General features: G+C 46.9%; 1 protein-coding gene across 1 annotated transcript in view; it reads left to right on the top strand.

Annotated features, from left to right (window-relative positions):
• Positions 1-21,313, top strand: part of VPS50 (VPS50 subunit of EARP/GARPII complex) — an 821,620-nt gene that overhangs the window by 268,216 nt on the left and 532,091 nt on the right. The window contains exon 11 of the mRNA XM_078663657.1: positions 19,377-19,475. Coding sequence (XP_078519783.1) covers positions 19,377-19,475 — 99 coding nt within the window. The remainder of the gene's footprint in view (positions 1-19,376; positions 19,476-21,313) is intronic.

The raw sequence follows: 21,313 nt of genomic DNA on the forward strand, positions 1-21,313 counted from the left end.
ATGGTAAACTTGTCCTGCTATCTGAAGGGTTCCCAGCTGTAGCGATACATCTGGATTTCAGATTGCTCTCAAATGGGAATTATTTGATGTTGAAGGATCAGAGCTGCTGCGGCATGAAACCTGGCATTGCCTATCTGGTGACGGTTTCTGCAGTTGTTATTGGTTGCACACAGGTACCCTTTCCACCTGCCCACGCATTTAGAGAGGCAATGCTTTGGCTGCCGACACAGCTTTTGAATATGCACTTTGCTGCTTTGAGCAGACCGAAAGCCTTATTGTTACAGAAGGTGGTGGCCTTAACATCTGCAAAGGAGACGTTTAATTTTCAAATTGTAAGCCCTCTTCTGAGATAGTTGCCACTTTGCACTAATTTCCCGCTACATTTTAGGGAACGTGTGCACTGCATTCTTAACATCTCTAGTACCGTCAAGTGGAGAACGTTTTTAAGAAATAGGCTCTGCTTTGGTTAGTACCTTGCAGACCATATCCGTAATGATGGTATCATTCATACACTCAGTGCTGGGAAGCATTTTTAGAGGTCTTCCGATAGTCCTGTTCCTGATTGTCAGACTTTGCTTTTTCTGTTATGTAATGGGCCATAAGAGGTCAAACGGAACTAGCACTTCCACATCTTCTCCTTTGTCATGAATGCATGATACAGTGTGTTTTGGTGCACCCTTGCTTCAGGAACTAAATAAAGACTGGTTCTTCACCTTTTGGCCTGTCTGGCTATGCTACGTGCACCCTGTACTCTGCTGTCTTTTGTGCAATATTGAGTGTTCCTTGGACATCTGCCTAGGAACGCAACTGGTTCGGTCTAGTTGGAAACTGACCTACTAGTGAGCCCATTGACAGCCTACTTGTACTGTTGTCCTTTGCGCTTGCTGTTGCTCCTAAATGCATTCTACGAGCCGTCCTGGGACGCGTCTGCTCCTAGTGATTTGGATCTTGGCTTGCCTTTTACAGATGCCTCACTGGCTGCTCCTCCTTCGCGACTGCTGAAGTGGATGGACGAGAACATGTTTGCTCAATAGATCTGATCCGATGGGCGCTTCTTGGAGCATAGTCTGTGGTGGCAGAGAACAGCAATGTTTTTTCTACCTCTCGGAACACATAAACAATCTGGCAGTTTGGAGGCATAGGAAAGTTTTTTATCTGGGTTTATTTTAATGCTTAATTGCTTTTTGAATCTGTTTTAAACATAGCTATTAATACTTTTAATGATTTTAAGAATGGCTTTCTCTATGCTCTTTGCTATTATAGAAGTATGATGCCATATTAGATTTTAATAGGTTTTATACTTCTTGACCTTTATAGTTTAGTATTTGTTAAGGGATAGATTTTAGTGACTTGTGTCCAAGGAGTGGATGTCATGTGGTCAGGGTAGGCCCTGTTAGAAATGGTACATTCACATGCTCATGTTTCTTAAGTTGCTTTCCTTTTTACACACAGTGACTTTTGATAAACATTTGTGTGTGTTACCTTGCAGGAGAACATTCTCTGAATCTGCATTGCTTACATTACCACTTTGCAGGCACACTATCACAACACCTATGCCATCCAGTACAAAGGATGAAGTTAACTGTACAAATGTTATTCATGTTATAGTCCGAAAAGCAATAATGCTATCCAACTAGAATAAACAATTGCTGCCTGACGGGGGTTACGACACGGTCATATGGGTGCTATTGTGCTATATACAGAACCGCTTCCTTGTTTGGACAGAACAGCACTCAACTGACACTGCGAGGTCACTGCATGTTGGAATTCCAGCTCAGCTGATTCCTGTGTATCAACACAAGGGATGTCTTATTCTAACCGAGACTGGTAGCCTGATGACACTTACTCACAGATGATGGGGGGGGGGTTCCACCCAGGCAGGGTTTTGGCAGATTACCCATCCTTGGAAAGACATGCTTAGGAAGCACTAGATAGGAGTACACTATACACACTACTTATTTGCTTGGATAGATTCACTGTCTTAGCACAATGGTGGAAATGTTCATATTTTTAACTATTCTTGCAACTCTAATTACTTTAATCTATTGATTATCACAGCATACGTATCACAAGTCTTCATTAAATATTGAAACGCCTTGCTGAGTATTTCTTGTGCATTTATTTGGGTATTCTTGAGAATCCAAAGAAAAGGGTTCTAGATCTGTCACCACTATTTACATTTGGGGGATCAGGGTTGTCATGCTCTGAGGTTGCACACACTTTTGAAGCCCTGTAAGGTTGGGGATCCAGATGGTGCAGGTGGGCTAGCAGAGAGATAGGCCAGCATATCCTGAGAGTGTGCATGAAATCAGCCTGGCACAATCGTGACATTTATGTTGTCTGACAAACACACAGTTTTACCAAGGAAGGTACAAGCCGTAAATACTGTTGTCAGCATGTGTGTTTGTTCCCTATTTCTTCGGTTCTGAGGCCTCTCTTGGATAGTGGGGGAGGAAAAGAGGATCCATCTTTAATTTTTCCTGAAATGTTAGATTTGTACTGGGATTGATTCTTGTAGAGCCCATATGATATTATACTATGTTCTAGATTGTTCTTTGTTTTATTTTATTTTTTCATACTTTCTAAGTTTCGCATAAACAGCGCATGCGCCATGTTTTCGTTACATTTTATTTACAACATAGCTAAAAGACATTGGCAAGGACCTATTGGCTTTGCCAATACTTGTTTATGTTGAAACTGCGTAGTCGTGTACGTCGTTGGCAACACGTCTGCATCACTGTGTTTAAGTGCACCGTAGCTAGTTCCCTGTTTCCGTGTACATTGCAACATGCTTCTTGACTGCTCAACAAATTATCAGTGGGTCCTTTCTGTGTTTTTTCCTGCTGTTATCTGGGTCGTTGTTTTTGCAATTTTCTCTGTTATCTGAGTTGCTACAATTTATTCAGCAACAATGGAAATAATTGCTCAATTGGGGGCACTATTGTGATTTCACTGACCCCTGAACTCCTTTGTATTATTCATTTTCTGCGACCAAATAGGTTTATTAACAAATCAGATAAACTTCTACTGTGTTTTTAAATGCTCCATGCATTGCTGAGACATGGTTGGGTATATCGTGCATTCCAAGGAAGTTGATGCAATGCTGCATTAAGTCATTCCTGCACACTGCACGCATTTTGTGGCTGTATTGATTTAGAGTAGTCTTTTTATGTTCTATTAAGTTAGAAATTCTATGAAAAGTAGCTTCTGTTTATTGCAAAGCTTTTTTTCTTTGTAGCAATTTTAAATATGTATTCCATTCCCAAAAACTTTATTTCGGTTGGATATAACCATAAAAGCACATACATGTTAAAAAAGAATACTTATTCTAAATGATCATCCCTCATTTTTTTAAAAAAAATACATTTACTCACAATCCATTTAGTTTAAAATACATCAACACAACGGAATATCAGAAAGAGAAGGGAATATTTAAGATTTGTAAAATTTTAAATTGAGTCTAGATGTCATTAAAAAAAACGTAAAAAATACACGTTTGCACAAATTCATTCCCGAAATCTACATGAATAAGTTAGTACATAAAAATTACAGAGTTTAGCTAATTAATTTCCTACGTATTTGCCACATTAAGAACAGGAACTTTGCAACTGCAGCGACTATCACAGGACTAGTGTCGGTTCTCAAAATCCTATGAAAAACAAGGTAGTTCCTAATGCCCAGGTTTTTACATAACTGAATGACCCACTTCTTCCGGATTACAGCATATGTAGGGCAGAAAAGTATAACATGAAGAGGAGATTCCTCCTCCTTCCTGCATCCAGGGCATGGGCGATGGGGGCCTCCCGTCCACCTATCGGTAAAAGCATGTAGAGGCAGAGTTCCGTATCTAAATTGTAATAATAGCTTCTTAGCTAAGGTGGGTTGTATAACATCTAGCTCGGTCTCGAAGCCATAATGAGGCTTAAATTCAAGGAACTCGTTAGTTAGGCTTGGAGTTTTGGCGGCACCAAAAACTTTTGTGAGGTTATAATCTTTTATTATTTGGTCAAGTGTTTTCTTATAGATAACTGAGCTAGAATCCTCGGGGTTTGTCCAGAGGTTCTCTAGCCCGATCGAAATAAAAGAATGCCTGACAAATGAAAGCCAGGGAATCTTATCGGCACCTAAGGAACCCAAAACCACTTTTAATTCGTGCATATAGCTCGCCAACTCCGGGGTGCTCCATAGTCTCCTCCAATACAACAAGGGCCGCAAAGCTATAACGTCAGAAATAGGACACATGTTTAAGTCGAGCCTTAGCGGCACGAGCGGTGTATTTTTTGGGAGGGACATGATCTGCCTAACGAACTTATTTTCTGTACAAATTAGATAATTTGATGTTGTATGGCCCCAAAGTTCCACCCCGTAAAGGGACGAGGACCTTGCCTGGACGCTAAAAATGTCAAGAGGGGCACTTATAATTTTTTCAGCACATTGTTTTTGTACTTTTAAAATACCCCCTGCAGCCTGCGTTAATTTTAAATTTGCCTTGACTTTTTGGGGAGCCCACCCCATTTTGTCGTTCAGCGTTAGACCCAGGTACTCAAAGGTATGGACCCTATCCAAAGGCTTACCCCCCATCATAGGGTGGGGGCAATTAGTAGGATTGGCATTGAAAGCCATGTACTTAGTTTTGTCGATAGTTACCACCAAGTTCCTTTTTTTGCAGAAAAAAGTAAACTGATTTAACACCCGCTGCATGCCCATTGGTGATTTTGAAAGCAGCAGGGTGTCGTCTGCAAACATGAGAGCAGGAAATCTTTGAGAGGCCAATTTAGGGGAGTCAATATCTTTGGTGGCCAGAAGTTCATCGATGAGCCCGTTAAGGAAGAGAGAAAAAAGGGTGGGGGCGAGAACACAGCCCTGACGAACACCCTTTTCTACCGGAAACGGGCCCGTCAATTGTCCATTCTTTCCGTAGCGAACTGAAGGAGTTTGAATTGGTAGCATAGATATGGTGGAGCTCCCATTGATAGCAATATATTCCAGAGCTGATTACGGTCCACCATATCAAATGCGGACTTCAGGTCCACAAAGGTCAGGTAAAGGCTACCCCCATCCAATACAACGTGTTTCCAATGCAGGACCTGGAGCCTGAAGAGTTGGTCAATAGTTGAGATTTTAGCCCTGAAACCCGCTTGAAGCGGGGTCAGGATGCGATTTTCGTCAATCCAGGCCTGCAAACGTTGCAAGAGAAGCCGAGCAAAGATTTTCTGGCTCACATCAATAAGGCTGATGGGCCTATAATTGGACGGTTCAAGCGGTGAACCCTTTTTGTATATGGGAATTATCTCTGCACCCATCCAGGTAGATGGTAATGGTGAACCCTTGAGGATATCATTAAATAGTAGTAACAGGTAAGGTGTCCATACGATCGGTTCATCTCTGAACAGATCGCCTGGGATTCGGTCTTACCCTGGCGCTTTATTTCTGTTGAAGGCTTTTTAGTGCCAGTTGAACTTCCGTTAGTGTGCAGGGTGGCGTTCCCCATGTCAGGTCAATGGTTAATAGAGTGGACAGGGGTTCACTATTCTTAATCTGGGTAGTAGAATAGAGCTCTTTGAAATAAAGAGCCCATGATTCTTCAGGAATGTTGGGATCGATTGAGGATTTATCCTCCGGTTTCCTGCTATGAACGAGATTCCAGAAGGTCCTTGAATCTTTTTTGATGAGCGCAGCCCTAATGGCTTGCCACCATTCTGATTTTGCGTTATGAATGATTTTCTTATATGCCTGCCTGGCATCTGTGACACATGCCTTGTTGCCTTGCTTAAGGGCTTTAAGAAGTACACTCTTGGCAACCCTACATCCCCTAGTAAACCAGGGGTTTGTGTCCTTCTGCTTTTTAGGTTTAGTGGTGGCTGCTTTGTAAAAGGAATCCGCCAGGGTAGCGACCAAGTCCCTGTGGATTCCGCCCATGTCACCTCCCACGTCATTAGCTGTAGAATTACCAAGGGTGAGATTTACCCTTTCAAGTAGGGGACGTATACTCTGGTACAGGGAGGCCATATTTTCACTTGACTGCTTGATCGTTTCCCAGCAAACTCGCCTCCCACCTTGCACCACTCTCAAATCGTCATTTATGGGTGTCACATCATCATAGTCCTCATCCACCATCTGGAGATCCAATTCGATCGTCAGGGGATCATGATCGCTCTCCGTACGTCTTGTTATGTTAAAGTCTAGAATTTTATGCCAAAGTTCCAGACTGAACAAGAAGTAGTCAATCACAGAAGCGTGACCCATTCCCCTATAAGTCGGTTGCCCTGGGGAGTCCCCGCGAAATCGCCCATTGCAAGCTCTTATAGAGAATGAGTAAGTGAGGGAAGTGAGTTGAAGAACCAAGGGGGTCCAACCTTTGGCACAGTACATACTCGGGGGGGGGGGGACTGACCATATTTCATCTCACTCTGGTGAGATGGGAGGGACGCCACTAAGGGGTTCAAAGTGGCAATTAAAATCACCTCCAATCAACTGAGTTGTATCTCCCGGTAGAAATTCCAATAGAGTGAATAAAGCCTCTAGAGTCTGGGAAGTTCCACCATGTCATACAGGCCGCGAATATATGTTGATTAAAGCAAATTTGGGTAGTTTCTTGTGGATCATAAGAATACAGGTTAGATCAGGGCTGTTTGTATTGATTCTTTTTGCCGTGAATCCAAAGTGTATACCCACCCAAATGCACAACCCGCCTGATGGTCTTCCTTTCAAGCCCTTAGTGGCTTGTTCCGCATAGGTGATATATCCCATTCTGTGCAGGGGAGTTTGAGCCCATGTTTCCTGGAATAAGCAGATCCCGTGGCGATCTATAAATGCGCACCAGTCAGGATTATCTATATTGGTTTCAAGGCCTGCAATGTTCCAGGAACAAATTTTCAGGGATTTTTCCTGGGGCATCAGCATGTTTTCCGGATTAACCTGCGGCTTTAAGTAATCCTGGCCACCCCAATAATAGAAAGAGTAGAGTGTGGGAGGTCGAGACGCACTGTTTGACCACCAGCAGAGGAAGTAGTTAATTGACCCTTTAATGCTTCGTGATGGGTTAACCCAACCCCATGCTCACTCAAGAGTCGGGGCGAGTTCTCAGAGCGGTTCATAACTTCCACCGTTGTTGAAGAGGAGTCTAGTGGCCCACCAGGGCTTTTCAACCTCTGGTAAGCTGGAGTGGACTGTAAAGAACACGTAGTAGTCACCCTTAGTCAGTCAACCTGTTCTAAAGGGCTGAACCTGTTCGATACCGGGAAACCTAGAGGTTCGTCGCTGCCCCGCCTCCCCCACAAGCCCTCTTCGTTATACCTAGTGTCCAATTGTGGCTGCCATTGGGCAGGGAACCTAGTGTGGTAGGTAAAAGGGGCTTTTGGATGGGGATAAAAATAGCTTAGCTTCATGGTGTTAATTTTGGAGATTACACAGTTTAAATTATTCCTTCAGACATGATCCACCACCATAGGGTTCTGAAAATTAATAACTACACAGTCCCCCTCCACATTTTTGGTTTTAGGACCCACCCATCCAACCCTTCTGGCAAACAAAATTTGTGAGCGCACATTCCTTGGCAGAGGTCTGCAAATATTCAACCAGTACATCACTTTGTTTTTAAGTTCCATGAATGATTCCGATTGATCAACTGCCAATTTGGGGACCCCTATTAGGACCACCACATAAGGAGCACTTTCCGGCGGGAGATCGATGCACGGTGGTTCAAAGAAAGAGAGGACCTTCTTTTGTGGGTCCAAGGACTTGCGATTTACCAATGGAAGAGGTTGTGGAGTTCCTGCTACTTTGGATGGGGATTGTCTTTGCCGTACTCTAGGCAATTGGTCACAAATTTCCAGTTGTGGGATTGGCGGAATAGGGAGTGAAGGCTGAGGAGTAGTTCGCGGAGACCCAACTGGGTTAGCCTGTACTCCGCCAGAGGCTGCAGTGGCTATTATTTCCTTGCTGAGATCAATGTTTTTATCGGTTAGAACCTCCAGTTTTGCCAACCTATTTTCGATTGATATAAGCCTCTGCTCCAATGGCTGTATAATTCGAGACAGAGTCAAAGATACTTTATCAAGCAGCAGATCTAGATTAAACGGATTTGGAGTCGTAACTTGATGTGATTGAGCTAGTTTATTGATCACTGGTACCACAAGATCTGCTGACTCCACAATGGATGCTTCGGTATAACTGCTTATTTTCTGCTGCTTGGGTTTTCTACCCCGAAGTGTGGGACCCGCTCCTTTCCTTTTGGGGATGGCGCCATCATTACGAACAGGAGAATCAGAAGGAGTGTTAGTATCTGTAACTCTCTCGGCCACAATTGGGTCCAGATCGACCGTTCCACCGTTTGATGGATCTATCAAATTAATTACAGGTCAATTTTGCCCTGTAGCTGGTCCTGCCATAGCGGATTCAGGATGGGAATGGACAGGTGAGCGCACTTGTGCTATCAGACCCAAAGAAGATCTTCTTAGATATGCCAGGTCCTGAGACAGACGCCGTTCTGAGACGGCTATCTCTCGTTCCAGTATCGATGATGCCCTCACGATAAATTGATCTAGGGTCCCAATAACATGCCCTGTAGTAGTGGTAGAATTCATTCCTCGACGGGCCGCCATGGACCAAAATCCTAGACAACAGTAAGGTCTAAATGTACTCACGGTTTTTAGGTGGGCGAAAGAGAGTGGGCCCGGTCCGGTCTGTAACGGGCTAGAACGGGCCCGCCCTTGGCCCGGGCTTCACCCGGTCACGTCCCATGCAACGGGATCTGGTAATAAAGATATAGCGGAAGGACTTCCGGGGGAGGAGCGCTGTGCTGGCGGCAAGAGCAGAGACTCCTGGTCATCGGAGTCCCGCTGGATCCCTCGTTCTCCCTCCTGACAGGCAAAGGCGTCAATGTCCACCGCTGCGAGCGGAAATATGTATTACTTAATGGGCAAATGTGTTCTCTGTGATCTTGTTAGGTCTGGAAAGGGGACACCAAAGGAATACATAGATTTAGAAGTAATTAGGGAATCAAAACTATCACTCCAGAGTAAACATTGACACAAATAGTTTGTGGGGGCTGATTTACTTTTAACGGTTGTGTCCAGGGAGGTTGTTTTGTTCCACATGTTTGCTTGGGGAGGCAGCTTTCTTTGACTACACTAGCTGCATCTTGCTCCACCATGGCAAGCACTAAGGCATGCTTGACCAACTACGTAACAAGAGGTCTCTGATGAAGAAGGAACGAACGAACGACAGGATCAGAATCCCCTCCTTAATGACTTCTTTCCAGGGTTGTTTTGAATTAGAAACGTTTTCACTTTTTGTTGTGACTGTTCTAATTGCGGTAGAGCCCTTAGATCAAGAAACGCCATATGGGTAATTACCCGAAAGCTCAGAAAGAGACCCTCACATTGTTTAGAATAGCTTTCGGTATGTCATGGCTCCTATTTGAAGGAAGGTTCTGAAATTGATGACTTCACTTACTTGTTAAAATCGGGGCGCAAACACTACCTTTTAAAATGTAAACTAATTACCTGCTGTATTTGAAATATATATTTCATTTGGCCACAGACCATGCTTTGTTTTTTCTGAACCCACGCCCCCAGCATATATCAAAGAGATAAGCTCTTCTATCACATCCTACTGGATAAGCATAATCAACAGCACCCGGCGGCACAAAGCACAGTCTGTGTCTCCGCTCCACCCCTTCTGAAAAAAAAACCAGGCACCGACAACAGAGATTTCAATAGTTTTGTGCTTGTTCTCTAACTTTCCCATCTTTGCAGAAGCCTGTGAAAGGTGTATCGATGTTAATCTAAAACTTTTCCTGGAGGAAAGTAAGATTTTTTTTATCTAGTTTCAGATCAGGCTATAGCACAGAAACTGTAATTCTAAAAATATCTGGCGATGTGCTTCACTTTCAACGCAAACGGGACTCCTTCCTTTGACATCCTCTTAGACGTGTTGGCAATGTCTGACACAGTACATCACTCCCATCTCCTTAAATTTGTTAACGACAGAATGGGGTGGAGAATTGCCCTCAATGGATGCTCATCATACCCAGAAAACAGTTGTCATAACGTAAATTAGTAAATTGTTTCTCCAGCCCCTGTTTGCTCCTTCTAGCTGTACCTCAGGGTTCCATTCTTTCTAGCACTATTTGCACTCTTAATGTGGGACCATTATCCTCTTCTCTCAAACATTACATACCACATTTACGCTGGCAATGCTGAGGTCCATTTGGAAATTTCGTCCCGCAAAGTCATTAAAATCACAGTTCAAGTTCACCTCAGACTCTACAAACTAAAACAGAGTTCCTTCTGAACTCTTCCTAATATTGCAAGCTTGGCCTACGACTTGCTCTGTACTGAACTGCAGTTCCAACCCACCTTTGTGCAATACTCAGAACCCGTAGGCTTCTTCTTGGATATGAATATGAACTCACATACGCATATTTGCTTATTTGATAAAGGGCCACAGCAGCAGGTCAAGCTTTTACCACATATTCATTCTTTCACCCCAGAAGATAATTTTAAACAAGTGATTCGATCCCTTGTTTGATCAAGGCTGGACTAGGGAAAGTCGCTACTCTTAGAAATGTGCAAACTACACCAAACCCCTCTCCAAGCAGCCAAACTGGGAGCAGATAGACTGGCAAGGAAAGGAAAGAGAGGTTGATCTTGTATATCCAGTTCTTTTCACGTTGAGCCGGCTGCACATGGAGGCAAGAAATATCTATAAGATAGCATCCACAAGGCACTCTGTTTTGTAACCCAAACTATCTTGCCAGAAAATGGTCATCTTAGGTGCACAGCTCCGACTTAGAACACAGAGACTGTTCATCTTGAAATCCCCTCATTCAAAATGTGAAAGAAAGTAGAACATTTCTTCTCTATGCATGCTCATTGGATTTGGAACTTGATTGCACTTATGTATCAAAACAATGTCTTCTTAAAAGACCGTCAAAAAATGTAAAAGCTCAATGTTCCAGGTCCACTTCACACCTTAAATGAACTGTATCAGTTATACGTTTGGTTGACTGTGGAACAGTGCTTAATTCGTAAAATATGAGGTCCAGGTGCTCAAATTTTTGTCTGAGCCCTTACCCACGTTCCCCGGCTCCACCTACTTATTCCACTGGCTCCACCCACATACTCAACTTGCACTGCTGTAAGTCAGATGTAATGCCCAATCTGAATTTTAGCAAGGGAGCCTTCTGACGCTGAAGCAAATAAGTGAATAACATCTGAGCCTATACATTTATCTAACAAATGCAAAAAGAACCATTGATGGACAGAATGCAGAACATATAGCTATGTCTTAAGAACAAATACCTATGTCTGAACTGGGGTGGCAAAGTGAGCTAATACCGCATTCCACACAAGGCTGTGAGCGAACCTCAGAGCCTGAGGCAGTGCGGGTATGCTGGGGTATGGTGGCAAAGCAGTGAATGCGCGTGCATTGCTGAAAAAATCTGTGCATGCTGCTTTCCGCTCACAGCCCCAACCTGTTGGCTTTTGAAGCGCAAAAGTACAGGAATAAACAGTACAACCACGCCGGCTTATCTGGTAAGGAAATCGAGGGGAGGTTGGAGTTGCAGGGGGCAAATGGGATAAGGAAGGAACAAAAGAAGGAAGAAGGGAGGAGGAAGGGGATACACGGTTACACATCAGCCCTTGGTGTTATAAGGTTGATAAGGCATATCTCGACTCAACCACATTGCTTACAAGCACAAGTACCAGCAAAGTGTGCTCAACCCCATTACAGTAGCATGAAGAGACATGTTGCGCAGAGAGCAACAACATCAGTAGAGTATGCGCGTGTGTCAATACGTGTGTAGGCGGCGGAGCTAAACATTCGGCGGACACCACATAAGAAGAGGTGGGGACGTGATGCCGTCCGGTCCAGCAGGCATGGACTGCTCCGAAACACTTCCATCTGTGCACTGTGGAGGACACAGAGGCGTCTCTCCACCTCATGAAGGATAAGAAGAGCTCCCAAATATCATTGGGCCGAGAGCACACTGGCAACTGTTCCCAAAATGTGTGTCGTTGTTCCTGGCAGTTTGCAATGTCCTGTAGCCAGGCCACATTGGTGTTAATGGGTTGCCCACCCCCACCCCAATGTTTGGCTACTCTACCTCATTCCACACAAGGGTGTAGTGGGAAAGCAGTGAATGCGCGCGCATTGCTGAAAAAATCTGCGAACGCTGCTTGCCGCTCACAGCCCCCACCCAGTCCCCCACAGATGTGATGAGCCAGCCTGCCCTGAACCGAAACTGAATCCATCCCAGGGCCAGTACTGATCCATCCAGGCAGCCCGGGCCGGCCCGCAACTGCGCAATAATAGCCACTGCACTACTGTAGAAAGTGAAAGTCTCTGATCGCGCATCTTTATTTTTATGTGAACTATGATCTTAACACAGGGCGTTATTTAGCTCATTCTCAGATCTATTAATATTCACATGTTTGAATATCTTGGTTCTCTGTTTATGATGGGCTTTCGGGCTATGTTTCAGATCATGATTAGGCTCTGAATGTGCCGGGAGTCTTTTTAAACATTATCTTTGTTGGCTTTTGAAGCGCAAAAATACAGTAATAAACTGTTCAATCATGATCATTTGGCCGCCGCCGCCAGCCTACCCCTGGCCATCATGACAGTCACGGTCACCGTCACCACACCAGACCAATAAACATAATGATTTAAAAAAATCACGGCGCCTGTGGCCTGCTAGGCCCTGCCCTGCCTCACCTGCGCACCTTTATTTATAACTACCCCAGGCCATGCCTCGCTCGCTCACCCTCACCTGTATACTGCAGCAGTAGTATTCTGTCTCAACGTCGTCCAGTGCGACCTTTGAACGGCGGCGTTGAAGGAGATCATCAACCACCAGTGGATATGGTGCTGGTGGTCTGGTGGGGTGCGGGCATGCGGGTATGCTGGGGCGGGCGTACCGCGGCAAAATTAAAGCAGAGTGCGCACGCATTCAACTGCAAAATCTGCCACACGACGCTGCCTCTGCCGCGCACAGCCCCAAACCCCGCAGAAGACCAGCCCTCCCAGGCAAAGGCAAAGCCCTGCTGCTACCCAACTCAGTGTCCCGCCCACCGGGCCGGCGGTGGTGGCAACACTGATCCACGGCCGGAAGTCTTGAATTGAAAAGACTAGTGAGGAGAAATTGAGAATCAGCCACGTCACGTGACGTCGTCACCAAAGACACACAGTAAGTGTTTTACATGATCAGAACAACCACGATGGTAACCAGGGGGTAACTTAAACACAACACACGCTCTCTCTGTGCCAGTCTCATTTTAAATAAATCAATTAACTGTGCACTTAATCTTAATGCGTGACTCACTGTAGACCCGGCCCTGATAATTAGGTGCCGGTGCTAAGCACCGGCAAGCTCTGGCTCAAATTAAGCCCTGCTGTGGAAGGTCTGTAATCCTCTAAATTTAGGGAAAAATATGGCTTCCTGATTTTTTTTTTTTTTTTTTGATAATCAAGTTTATTGTCATTTATGGCAAAAAAAGCGTATAAAGACAGCAATAACTTATACACTGTATAAGATTCCATCAACATCAGTCAACAGTACATCGAGCCTTGGATTAGGGACCTCGGAGGGGCCACCTCACGGATATAGCATAAGTGGAAAGAAGCTTGCATAATAATCAGAACAACAAATTTAGCCATTTGCCCCACACCTTTTTTAACTTCTCAGGACACCCCCTAGCCTCAAAGAGGGGTTCTTCTTGGGATGCACACCAATCCACCCCTCGTTGCCATTTACGCACAGTAGCGGTCTGGCCTGGGATCAAGCCACCGCAATGTCTCGTTTAGCCACTACAATCGCATTGCCCTAGAAGCGTTTGTCTGCTCTGGAGCCGGCGAGACCATCACAAACTCCCTGAAGCAGACGTAAGGGGTTATGGGGAACCACCCATCCCAAAGTTTGCGTGAGCTCTGACTCAACCCCCGCCCAGAAGGGAGCAAGAAGAGGACATTGCCAGACCATGTGGTAGAAATCAGTCAGGGCATGGTTACATCAAGTGCAGGCTGGGGAGGGGCGCAGTGGTAAGGTACGCTGTGTGCAAATAATAAAGTTGCACAAGACGAAATTTAGAGGCGGTCGTCAGGGTTTCAGGGGCCATTAGTGCATCCCGCCAGTCTGCCTCTTCTAAGGGGCCCAACCACCTCTCCAAAAGGGTTCGGAGAGAGTCTAGGGTCGCAGGGCCATTGTTCACCAGGGAGCTGTAACTCCGTGACACCCCCCCCCCCCACTTTACCCAAGTCTGATCATCATGACCTGGGCTTCCAGTGGCTGAATTCAGGGAGGAAGGTGACTGGTGGGATGTGGGCATTAAGGGCATGCCGGAGCTGCAAATATTTATAGAATTGGGAGGAGTGGAATGAATGACGGCTTTGTAGGTCTTAAAAAGTTCTTATGTTATCTCCCACCCAGATATCCCAATCCGATCCCCCTGCTGAAAACCCTGAAGGGAGCCAGGTGCCGTGCCACAAAGGCGTCTGTTGAGTAAGTTTCTTGTCCCATCGCGTGTAGCGTAGGGCAGAGCGACAAGCCATTAGGACCGCTTTAGTGACAGGCTGGATGGCGTGTGAAATGGGGGCCCCGTACAGATAGGAGAGGAGCTGCGGAAAGTCCATGGTCCTAAGCTCAGTACGGTAAGCCAGGTCGGACCTGCCACCGGCGAACCAGTCTTGCACTACAATGAGTCTAGTGGCCAAGTTATACAGATGGTGGTTGGTCACGCCCATACCTCCATCAAAGGGAGGAATTCAGCAGCGAGCCAGGGCCACACGAGGCCTCCCGCCTCCCCATAAAAACCGTATAAGTATACCGTCAAACTCGCGGAACCAACCGGCCAGAAGATGAAAGGTAATATTTTGAAGAAGATATAAAAAGCGGGGGAGGATCATCATTTTAAAAAGTGCCCCTCTTCCGAGCGGTTTGAGCGGGAGAGACTGCCAGCGTTTGAAATCAACCTTTGTGACTAGCAGTGTGAGATTAAGAGCCCATTCCAGGTCCGGAAGCAGGTTTATCCAGAACTCCAAGTATGTGAACGATTGGCATCGCAGGGGGATAGCCAATTAAAGCAGGCCCTCGACAAGTGGAGGAGAACCAAAGTGTACTTCGCCGGATTAAGCCGAAGGCCCGAGACACCCTCAAAGGCCCATAGAACCTCTAGGCAGCGTGAGCCAGAGCCCTCCGGTTCGGCCAAAAAAAGGAGGACATCATCCGCGTATAGGGCAATTTTGTCTACATGGTGGGGATTCCAGGACCAGCCTCGAATTAGAGTGTCAGCACGTACAAGACCGGCCAGGGGCTCCTTCGCCAGCCCGAATAGGAGTGGCGAGAGGGGGCATCCCTGACGGGTGCCTGTCTGGATAGGGTAGGCCGCGGAGAGGGCTCCATTAGTTAGGACTCGTGCTCTAGGGTTGGAATACAGGACTCGGATAGCTCATCTAAAAAGGGGACCGAAGCCCATCCTGATGGGAATGTCCTCCAGATAGCTCCAATCAACTGTACCGAAGGCCTTCTCGAAGTCCACGAGGAGCAGCGCCAGATATGGGTTGAGGAGGTGACAGTGTGCAAGGGCGAGGTGGAGGCGTCGTATGCAATGCTGGGTACCCCGAGCGGGCATGAAGCCACACTGGTCTGGGTGGACCAATTCGTGTAGCAGGGTGCGGAGGCGCTGGGCTAGAGCAGTGGCAAAGATCTTCATCTCGGTGTTGATGAGAAAAATCGAGCAGTAGTCCGCGCAGGAGAGGGAGGGCGGTTGGGTCTTTGGAATGACCACAATAGTAGCCACATCGGTCTCCAAAGGGAAGGAGCTTCTCTCCGTCATGTGTTTAAAAAGATCAACTAAGTGGGGGACCAGGACATCGCGGTACGCCGCGTAGTATTCCTGTGGAAAGCCAACTGGCCCAGGTGTTTTGCTGGCGTGCAGTAGGGAGATAGCTCCTTGCACCTCCTCGAGGGTAAAGGGCAGGTCGAGTTCTGTGGATTCCTCCTGGGCAATGCAAGGGAGCCGGACCAGCAGCTCGCTCCAGCAGGGCCGACCGAGAAGTCTCTGGGGTCTAGGCGGAGTAAAGCTGGGCGTAGTAGTCCGTGAAGGTTTGGGCGATAGCCCGGGAGGTACAGTGATGGATACCATCAGCATCGCTGATTTCAGGAATAATGCGGTAAGGCTTGGAATAGGAAACCAGGTTGTGTAGCAGTTTGCCATTCTTGTCCCCCCACCCATAAACACGGGCCACAGAAGAGCACCATAACATCTTAGCTGAGTCTTGGAGACCTGTCGGATCTCTTCCCGGAGCACCGCCAGCTGCCGGGCAGAGTGAGCGTCATCCGCAGCATCCAGGTCAAATTCTAATCATGTGGCCTGGGCCTCTAACTGAGTCAAACGGATCATCTGTGCTGCCCGTTTCGTGTGAACCGGACCCCTTGCCACACCACGCATTGTAGCCTTACCCACCTCCCACAGCATACCCGGGGAAGGACCCGAGCCCTTGTTAGTCAGGAAGTATTGTTCTAGTTCCACTGCAAGGGTGTCCCTAATCTCCCCATCCTGCAGGAACCATGCATTCAACTGCCAGACCGGCAGATTGGGGGCAGCCAGCAAGGACTCACTGTGGGTGCGGCCGCAGCAGTCTGATAGGCCTCACTTCCAGGTCCGCTCAAGAGGGAGTGCCGGTGAGGGCTTGCTCATTCACAGGCACCGGGATCAATCTCGGCCACACTGGGCTGTCAGGAGCGTCCGGGACCACAGAGCCCAGGCGGTGGCTGTGAGCAGAAGGATCAGGGGCAGCCGGGGTCTGCCACCCGACTCTGTGGCCGATAGCCCGCCCCGGCGGCCGCAGATGCCACTTCCTGGCGCCGAGCCGAGAGTCAGCAATGGCAGGCCCGGCTGGCTGGAGGAAGTAGGGGGGGCGCCGCACCAGGGATGTTGAAAGGAGGCAATTGAAGAGGCGGAGGCCCCGTCAGGATGGGGTCCGTGTCGTCCCTCTGAGTCCGCAAGCTGAGGGAAGCAGGAGGCCAACCAGGCCACGAGGAAACAGAGAAGGTCTCAGGTAGCTGCCACCGCCCGGGGGAAGTGCGTCCGCCGCCACCATGAAAGAGCCAGTATACGGAGCTGATAGGGCATCAGCAACAGCCCTCTGGGCAGCGCCGGACCCGACAGAGAAATAAGCAGCCTGCGGGTGGTCCGGGACCATGGAGTCCAGGCGGCCACCAGCAGGAGTATTGCGGGCATCCGGGGTCTGCCACTTGACTCGGTGGCCGATTATGCCTCCCAGCGGCCACAGCAGCAGACGTCCCCCTCCCCCCCGGTGTCGAGCCGAGAGTCTGCAGAAGGCAGGCCCAGCTGGGTGGAGGAAGAGGGGTCTCTGCACCAGAGACGCCGGGAGTGGGCAGGTGAAGTGGAGGATGCCGCGTCAGGATGGGGCTCTCGTCGTCCCTCAGAGTCTAGAAGATAAGGGAGGCAGGAGGTTGACCAAGCCCTGGGGGCGCAGAGAGGGCCTCAGGCAGCTGCCATTTTCAGGAGAAGGTGCACCCGCTGCCTTGATGAATGAGACTGTCTCCGGAGCCGGCAAGGTGTCAGCAACGGCTACCCTGGCAGCGCCGGACTCAGCAGGGACCCCAGCAGCCTACGTGAGGGTGAGTAGTACGCTGATGGCGGTGGATTATAGTGCGGATGACGGAGGGTTCCCGAGCACTCTTAGAGTGCGACCACCATCTTGATGCGCTAGGCCACCGACTTCGTGATTTTTAGGTCGAGTCTGAGGCAACGTGCATGCGCTGCTCTGCGAGACTTCCTGTAAGTACTCTAAACTACTGTGTGTGGGTCCGACTCCTACCACACATAGGATTGGCTAATGCGTGTGTATTTCAATAATGAAAGCACGCAAATGGCTGAAGGCAGGTGTATGTCCCACCTCTTTTTTTAATGTTCACTCCCACGGTGTTTCGCTCTCTGAAGTGAGCAGTGGCACTCAGGGTGACAGCTGCATTCCTCGTCCTTTTTGCAAATGCTTGTTTTAATCTCCATGGCGCCTGGTTCATGAGGCGCCATGCGCATACATTTAATTTTTTTTGCTGGCTTCGTGCGTGCATTTTTTACAATTGTGTAACTGTAACCCATTTCCGATATAGGAGGGGAAGCGGCAGAGACCGTGGCTCTCGTCCAACGGGAAATGTCCAGCCTTGCCTCTTCCTTGTATCCCACTGCACCACACTGCAGCAGTGGTGGTTCTTGTCTCACTTCCACTGCTCTGGTACGGAGTGGTGGGCAAAAAATATCTATCCACGGTCCCATTGCTGCCGGTCCGAGGCGCATCAGCGTACAGAGGGGACCTGTGCATCTCAGTCCCCAGGGACTGAGATGCACAGGTGCCCAGTGGCAGCACAGTCAGTGCCCAGTGAGAACAAATACCGTGCCCAGACAACACTCTGCCGCTCCAGCGGCTGCTGTAAGTGAACATCTGTAACCGGGCAGAGGGGAGGCACAGCTCTTTGTGAGTGAGGGGCACAGGCGGGGTAGCAAGAAGCATGCCTTAACTCGCGGTTCTGTTTGCCGCAGAGCAAGCTCCCTGTTCATTCAATGACTGGGGCAGGATACTACCCCCTCCCGCTGCCACTCTCACTCTGTACATAAACAATTCTCCGCCTCTTTGTCAACCCTACTCCACATCCGCCGCCAGTATGAAGGACCCCCAGGCACATTACCCCAACGGGATAAACAGCCCTCCGGTGCACCAACAGCAAACTCTGTCCGTGCACACAATCCGTTATAACTGAGCCCATGACCGCTAGTGCGTCATGCACACATGTCCACACCTGGGCACACATGTACACTTCATGAGCACACAGGACAGAGAGCTCCCCCCCATCTTTTCCTGCATGGACTGTCAGTTCGTGCCCACCCACATCAAAGCCGTCCTGCACAGAATACATGAAAGACACATCAACCCCACCTGCCTCCAATCTATTATTATCGGTCATAGCCGGCTCCTCGCGGCTAAACACTTGTTCGGTCCCAAAGGCGAGACCTATTGGCTATGCCAATGCTTGTTCACTTTGGATATCATGCGCTCCTGTCTCTGTGTTATGCCTGTATTATTTATAGTTTGATCTTTATATATATCTTATGTGTAGCGCCTCTGCTTGTAACCTATAACTGGATTTTAGTCTGCAATATTCTGCTTTACCTATTGTTGCCTAGATTTTTGCTGTATTACTTGCATCTGTTTTCTCAATATCATAAAACATGGCCCTATAAAAAGTGCTCTGCCAAACCAATTAGTCTGGTCCGTACTGTGTAAAACTTTAGATAAGTAAATCTGTGTATAAATATGTATATATATTTTCTCTCCCGTTTACTTAGGAACAGCTAGATGTAGCTCTCTCCAAAATCTGCAAAAACTTTGATGTCAATCACTACACTAAAGTTCAAGAGGCATATCGACTCCTGGGAAAGACTCAGGTGAGAATTGGGCATATTAACTTGAGTTAAAACTAAAAAGAGCTAACCACTTCAATTCCTAAACCTTTCAGGATTCAGCTAACACACCTGGAATACACTTTGCTCTGATTATAGAGGGGCTCTTCTTCTGGCACTCTTTACTCCACCAATGAAGACACCTGAAAGAAAACGGACAGGCTACACACAAGTAGTGAACAAAGAAAATGTACCTGTAAATTGTAAATACTGATGTATAGGAGGTCAAGATAGACATGTAATAACTACACCACATAGTGTGTTTTTGGTCAGTCATATTTGCTCTGCGCTCTAGAAAAGAAATAGCAAGCACAGGTAAGTGTATTGAAGAACGACCAACCAAATGACATGAAAAAGGAGAGTATAGTAATCCCTGTGAGCCACATAGCGTCTTTCTGAAATCTTCACCAGTCTCTCTCAGGTCAGCTCTTTTTTTCACCCTCACCACAATTGGTATGTCATAGAGGTCCTCAGAGTAATGTATCACTTTGTTTTCCACCGTGGGCTTTCCTTTAATATTACATGTTGTTAGAGTATCCTTCGACATTCTAAAGAGCGCCATGGAACACATTCTGAAAGGGTTGATACAATCTTAACCTCTCAAATTAGAGTAAAATATGTACCTAGTTAGGGTTCTAATCCTTTTTCAAAGTTCAGAATTCAGAGACCATCTGGGTCCATGCCATACATTTCAGGGTACGTATGGAGATATTTTTATCTCTGCATAAACAGAGAGATTTTTCTTTATCATGGAGTGCTGAGCAGTCTATCAAAATCATTGTTGATGCTAATGGAACTGGCAGATGAGGTGAATCACCCAACTATTAGAGAGGGCGACTTAAACAACTTTCCTAGAGGGGATCTTTATGCATAAAGCATGTACAGTGCCTAAAAAGATTACAGGGTGTGATCTGCCTTTGTTTGTTGGAATCACTGCATCAGGCCTCTGTCTACTTCGTGAATGTCTCCAAAGTCACGTAAACTGGTTATGAAACCAAACATATGAAGATCTTGCAGTATGAAACATAATTTAGGATTGCACCTCCCTTTCTGAATTATTACAGTGTTTAAATCTAACAAGGAAATCTCGCTCACGCTAGCCAAGCATCACCCATGCTTTGAAATTCGGAAAGTCATTGAGTCTCTCCCATTTACCAAAGTTCTTAAGGGGTCTTTCAGTGCTGACTGTATTTGCTTATTGTTGCTTGTGCTTAGCACAAATATCCCAAACCAGCACCATTCGCCTCGATTCACCCATTTAGGGGCAGTAAAGTGGCCTCTCGGTGCCTTTTGTGCCCCCAGATTTCTCACTGTAAGTGCCGCAAATACATATGACAAGATAATGAAGTAGGCCATTCGACAAAGTAAGTAACATTGTGGAATTTCTCCCTGAGGACCAACAGAAAGAAATGTTTGCCTTTTGAAGAAGAGATCCCAGCTTTAGATCATTAGATTTTGAAGACTGTGGACCATAAATGCCAGTCCACCAGAACTGTGGACCCTGAAATGTAACCTCTGATTCCCTCAGAGAAGTAGATACTGCATCTGCACAATCCCTTTGATGATGGAATGGATAAATATGTTTCTACAATGACCACCCTTCAGTGTTTCCGGAGCTTTAGCCAGTCTTCACTCTTGACTGTTGCATTCAAGGAAAAGTCTTAAAGAACCTAAATATGTAAGTAAAAGGCATAGGCAATCACCTGTGAGCAGAGAAACAGATGTGAGGTTTGGTTTTATATATTCATCCAAATACATCACCTCACAGCACACTCGATGAACCCTCTACTTATGTGAGTGAATTGAAATCTATTTGACAAGGA

This window comes from Lissotriton helveticus, chromosome 10, assembly GCF_964261635.1.
Source record: "Lissotriton helveticus chromosome 10, aLisHel1.1, whole genome shotgun sequence".
Taxonomy (NCBI): domain Eukaryota; kingdom Metazoa; phylum Chordata; class Amphibia; order Caudata; family Salamandridae; genus Lissotriton; species Lissotriton helveticus.